At 44.5% G+C, this 6,000-nt stretch overlaps 1 protein-coding gene across 1 annotated transcript in view; it reads left to right on the top strand.

Annotated features, from left to right (window-relative positions):
- The window catches only part of LRCH3 (leucine rich repeats and calponin homology domain containing 3), a 60,042-nt gene that overhangs the window by 14,436 nt on the left and 39,606 nt on the right, over positions 1-6,000 (top strand). The window contains exon 7 of the mRNA XM_019532535.1: positions 5,283-5,376. Within this exon, the coding sequence (XP_019388080.1) occupies positions 5,283-5,376 (94 nt within the window). The remainder of the gene's footprint in view (positions 1-5,282; positions 5,377-6,000) is intronic.

Genomic DNA, 6,000 nt, shown 5'->3' with positions numbered 1-6,000 from the left:
CAGCACTCCAACTGCGGCCTGACCAGTGCCGCATAGAGGGGGAGGATCACCTCTTTGGACCTGCTCGAGATGCACCTGTGGATGCACGACAAGATGCGGTTGGCCTTCCTAACTGCCTCCCCATGCTGCTGGCCCATGTTCATCTTGGAGTTTGAGTAAAAGCAATAATAAAGTCATGGCAGATAAATCAAGGTATATGTTACTAGCCTGTATGTGGGGCTGGTGAGACCACAACTGGGATGCAGTTTGATTTTTAAAGTATCGAGGCTCCCTGCTAGCTAAGCTGCGTGATATTGTCTTTGACCTTTGCTGTAATAAGGAACATAGTACAGAAATGGAACTGAGGCAGGGATTTAGAAAGCTGCTTTACTCAGAAAGCCTAAAGAAACTAGGTCATGCTTTTTCAGTGACATAAATTGCCAAGTCCAGTGAACCATATCTAAAGCTATTGATCTCCAACATAATGTGTTGTCATTTCTTTTGAAAAGCATAAAATCAACCACTGGACCATAGGCTGACTGACTTTATTTTGTGGTTCTCCACTATAGTTAAATCTCCAAAGTAGAACTGTTAAGGTTTTCATTTCATATGCTGAAAATAATTCACTGATATTACCAGTACTCGCAATACCAATATAAAAGGGTTGGCAAAACTCATTCAAGATGCTTCATAGAAAATTGGGTTGGAAGGGACCTCAAGAGACCATCTAGTCCCGGCGGTTGGTAATATACGGCCCACAGGCTGGATCAAGCCTGTAGCAGGTCCCCTGGTCCCGCCTGGCCCAGGTGCCATCTGGCCCATGGTGCATCACACTGCAAGCGCGCAGTGGGGCTGGGGTGGCTCTGTGGCTGGACTGCATTTCTAGGCAGCCCAGGTGGCAGCGGCTCCTTCCAGCTGCCAACAGCACTGGCCCCAGCCCTGTAATACTGGCAGGGATCTACATGCAGAGCGCTGGTCTGGCCCCATCCTTTGCCCACTCTGGACCCAGAGGGACCCGTGCATACAGCCTTTACCCCGGCCCACTGCATGCCTTCTCTGGACCATCTGCCCACAATGAGCAGTGCCACTGCTGGGCATGGGCGAAGTGGCCGCCCTGTCCTCACAGCTGGTGTGCCCTTGTTGGAGCTTCCCAGAGCCCGTACCCAGGCTGCCTTGTGGCTCATCTGCCCTGCCACTCTGCCCCTCTGTGCAGCCTGGAGCCGGCAGCGGTGGCAGCAGAGAAGAGCTGCAGGGCAGCCTGGGTGTGGGGTCTGGGCGACTGCAGCAAGAAGGACCCAGCAGCAGTGAGGGGGAGGCAGCTGCTTTTCCCCAGCGCTCAGCAGCACCTTCTGCCCAACCGCCACCACTGCTGCCACTGCTCAGCATGGATGGGATGGTGCGGAGCAAGCAGGCCAGGTTCGGGTCTGTGCGTGTGGGTCCCAGCTGGTCCAGAGCTGGTCTGCTTCGGCCAGGGCGAGTCCACAGCAGATGCAGGGTGGGCTCTGGGCCCAGGCGCTCAGCTGCTGCTGGATGCTGGGGCAGTGGCGTGGGCTCAGGCTGCTATGGGGAGGAAGGGGTGTGCTGATTGGCCTGCAACAGTTTCTCAGAACTGCCTACGTGGCCTGTAGTCCCAAATAATTGCCCACCCCAATCTAGTCCAGCTTCCTACACAAAGCAGGACTGTTCCCAGCTATATTATCCTAGCCAAGGCTTTGTCTAGCTGGGTCTTAAAAACCTCCAAGGATGGAGATTCTTTTGGAGTTTGCTGTGAATTTCCTTTCCATCATGTGTGGAATGAGCTTCAGCTGGCTGGCATTTCACTACACACCCATCCCTATTGAGCATCTGAAAAGTTCTAGCACCAGGGACACAGTCTAAAAAATGTCGCTGAACCGCCTAAAAAAGAGGGGGAGAGGACTCTGCTTGTTCACCTGCTCATTGTCATGTACCAACCAGCTTCAGTTATTCCCCGAGTGGTTTCATGTGCATGTTGAGCAAGTGCATGTGAAAAAGATGACCTTTTGCCCCAATCAAAATCTAGAATTCTGGAGATGAACAGAATGATTCAAAAACAGGGTAGTGTACATACTCCAGTTAGCATCCACGGGCAAGTCAGCAGAGTCTTCTGACCTGAGTTACCAAAGGTTGTTGACAGAGGTTGTTGCATCTGATCTTTATCTGCTGCCAAGAGTTTATCTGGTCCCCCTAGTGAGGTTGAGAAAGCATGGAATTAAACTTAAGGAGTAAAGTCTGTCTTGCTGCAAAGCTGGTTTCAAAACTAAGGTTTTTAGTGCTTTCTTACTTGTATACAAACTTCTCTGATGAAGCGGACAGAGTTGTAGCATGCAAGTTGTACCACAACACAGTCAGCATTGTATCATTGTACTTCCTGATTACAGAACACTTTTTAAACATATAAATATTTCTAATAAAACTAAGCCAGTTCCTTGTCATTTCAGATGATGACTGTTTCAGTTTACCAGAATAAAACCTTGACCTTAACAGTGTCTGCAGACTCTGATAATGTTTTCCAAAATTTATCCTGCAGTAGTCTCCAAACCAGTGTCTCAGTGGCAAGGCTGCAATTTGGAGTGCTCAAGAGCATGACTGAATGGAAAACAGAACAGCAGTGGGCTCTGGGAGCTTAGCATTAGCTTTGACATTAAGGTAGGGAGGCTAGGTCTGGAGCAGAAGTATTAAACGTCTTAAGTACTGGCACATGGATCAGTAGGAATCTTTGGACTAACTAAGTTTGGAAAAGCTCTGGTAACCGTAGTCTCAAAATAGAAATATGTGCATGTATCATGATGTGGCTTTGGAGCTCTGGCTGTAAGTGAATAAGTGATTTTTATGGATATATTCCAGTTCAGTGCCAAAAGCCTTTTTAGGCAGTGGATTTTAGAGTTGTTATTGCCATTCTCAGATAGCTCCTCTGCCTTTAGCTTTATGCCCTGCATGTAGCACCCCAGGTGTTCTGTAACCCCCCAGAAATGCTCTGCGGAAGAGCCAAGTACTTAATCCTTGTTTGTCACCAGTTGGTCAGTAAGGAATAATCTCTGTACTCTCAGCTGATTTCATAAAAGCTGTTGTCTGGCAGTCAGTAACCCTTGTTTTCAGATGACTCTGAATCCTGGAAATGGAAAGTATGGTTTGAGGTAGAAAGGAACTGTGATTTTGAATTTGTTAGTTGTCAGAGAGATTCAGTGCTAAGTGACAAGGTTCTTTGGGTAAATGTGATGTCTTGTATTAGATCAACTAAATAGTTGGGAAAATAGTTCTTTGTGACAGATGAAATGTTTCTCACGTTTTAACTGAGTGGGATAGAAATCGAGCAATAGTAGTCTTGTTGGATTGAAACTGAGATGAAGAGTTACTTGGGCACTTCAGTTTTAATTAATTATTTAAGTGAAAACCTGCTTCTCTAGATTCTGTTGCAATTAAAATGGAATTATAGAGACAGACGCCATGGAAACCAGCTTCTTTGGTTCTTTCTCCCTTTACAGCCTCTAAACACCATGTTATTAATCCAGTATTTCCTTACTGTGAACCCTTATCTTAAATATAGTCACTCTGTAGACAATTTCTTTTGCTGTCTGAATCGTTTTTTTTCTATTCCTTACCTGGAATACAGTATTACCTTTATCTGTATTATACTTTTTTAGGTTGTCCTTTTGTTCCAAGGGGTACAACAAGCTGAGTAGCTGGTAGTCACCGGGCTGCTATAGACATTTTTTGCTGTTTCTGTAAAAAGAAATTTCTGACACAGATGAATACCTATGAAAAAGCAAGATTTTTAAAATTACCTTGAGCATATTCATGATTTGTTCTGCTTCCCTTTTTACCCAAAAGAAGGGGAAGTATTTTTTTCCATATTTCTGCTGCAGGTCCATAACCCATATCTTTTTGCTCAGCGTATAGGTCTGCACTCATGGAGCCTCACTGTCTCAAACGAAGTTTGGAGCAGGCTCAAGGGGCTACCTACATTGGGTCCTTTTGCAGGCCCAGCTCTGGGTCTGGACAAGAATAAATGTCAAGCTGTTGCACTTGGCTGCTTTCCTTCGCTGTCACTATGTCATGTCTGTCTAGAACTGCAAATTGCACAGGACAAGTTGCCTGTCACTTATTTCTGTGAAGCACCCTGCACACTTGGGGGTGTTTCATAAATAATGCTAATGACAGACATTTTAAACTAAGTATTTCCTGGATAAGGGGGAAGTTTAAGGAGAGTGACAACTTGAGAGAGATAGCAGGGAGAGAATGACCTGCAATTAGCTGTGCTTGGGTGGAGCCTTCGGCTTCCTGAAGCTCTTCCTTGTGTATTATGCAGAATTGCTATTTATTGGGATTCTCCCCCAGGGCGCTGGGTGCCAGCAGGACAGTTGATCCATTGTGACATGGCATCTCCAGTGGATCAGACAAGTCCCATTGTTGTGTTGTCACTGTGGCAGTCTGCAGCAGTTGCCAGACTTGACATCTGTGATGGTCCACACTGCTGAATTGTGTAGCCTCTGTGCCTGCTTAGAGCAGGAAGAGTCCCATATAGCTCCGTATAATATGCATTATATTTTTAACCCTGTGTAGCACATATGTAATAGCACATTTGTCTTTTAGACATGCTGTTGACAAAGTCAACTTAATGGGTGAAGACTAAATGTGTACTGTATATCACTCAAGCAGTGATGTATTATTTAAAATGCATGTTTAGCATCTATATATGGAGCCATTTAGATGATTAATGCATGGTACAGAAAAGAGATGTATAATGCATGTGCATTATATATTGTCATGCTTCTTCCAAGAGATGCACTGTCATGCAATTATGTGTCTGTAGAATAGGCATGCATATGTGCTTGTGAGATTACTTATGAAAAAGTGGATTACTTGAAGGAGAGCAGAAGAGTCATTGAGCTAAAACACCCAAGTCTCTCTCACAAAACAAATAGACTTGCTGAAGGAAAGATATTAATAGGCCAGTTTGCAAAGGAATCACCTTTGTCAGGATTGTGTTTTGGATGGTTTATGGCAAGGCTAAATTCATACTGTCAGATCAGCTCTTTCAAGACCGGGACAGATGCATTGGGTCAGACAGTAGGCTAACAGATGGTAATGTTTGTATTTGGAAGATTATATCCTCTTAGAATATATTATGCATAGCAAATACAATATGACGACTTGTAATATGCTGAGCTAGTGGTTACCATTCACTTCAGCTGAGTAGCTAATTCAGGCTTTTAGCTCTTTAACAAACAACAATTTTTCCGTCATATTTGTCATGCCAGTAATACAAATGATCTGCTTGACAGTCATGAGGAGCTGTACTCGGGTCGTCCTTATGGAGCACTAGATTCTGGCTTCAATAGCGTGGACAGCGGAGACAAAAGATGGTCAGGGAATGAAGTAAGTGTAGTTTTCTTCTTCTTGGGGCAATACTGTGTAGAAAAGAGACATAATGTGGAAGTCTGAATATGTGAGGGGACTCACTAACATTAGTGCAACTCTAAAGTGTCATTTCCTTATTAATATTTTTTATTGAGACATCTTTTAAAAATATGCAATATGAGAGAAGGATACAGGACATGATAGACATGAATTAGTATGCAATATGAGAGAAGGATACCGGACATGATAGACATGAATTAATGCTAGCCACTAGGAGAATTATGAAACGTCATGCTAGTTTTTGTATCGTCATAATTTGTGCAGCTTCTGGTTCATTAAACAAAATCAAGTAAGCAGAGTTTAAAATTAACGAAGGTTTTCAGTGCAATGACTTTCAGTTTCCCAGTTTACATGTAGCTTTTTGAAAGGGCAGAAGTGAATCTCTGCTGTTTAAGAGCAGCAGGAAGGAGGAGGCTTTCTCTTGCTCTCAGGAGACAGCTCCTCTGCCCTTTTGGGGAAAGGCAGCAGGTCAGGCCTGGCGTATTCATGGGAGCCCTGGGCTCCATGCATGTCCTTGACCCCAGACTGGTGGCATTCAAGGATCTTGAACACCCCCACCTCGGGTGCATGTTGTCTATCCAT

The sequence above is a fragment of the Crocodylus porosus genome, unplaced genomic scaffold (genome assembly GCF_001723895.1).
Source record: "Crocodylus porosus isolate Cpor-Errol unplaced genomic scaffold, CroPor_comp1, whole genome shotgun sequence".
Classification (NCBI taxonomy): domain Eukaryota; kingdom Metazoa; phylum Chordata; order Crocodylia; family Crocodylidae; genus Crocodylus; species Crocodylus porosus.
The sequence above is the reverse complement of the archived record's forward strand: the minus strand, read 5'-3'. Positions and strand labels throughout refer to the sequence as shown.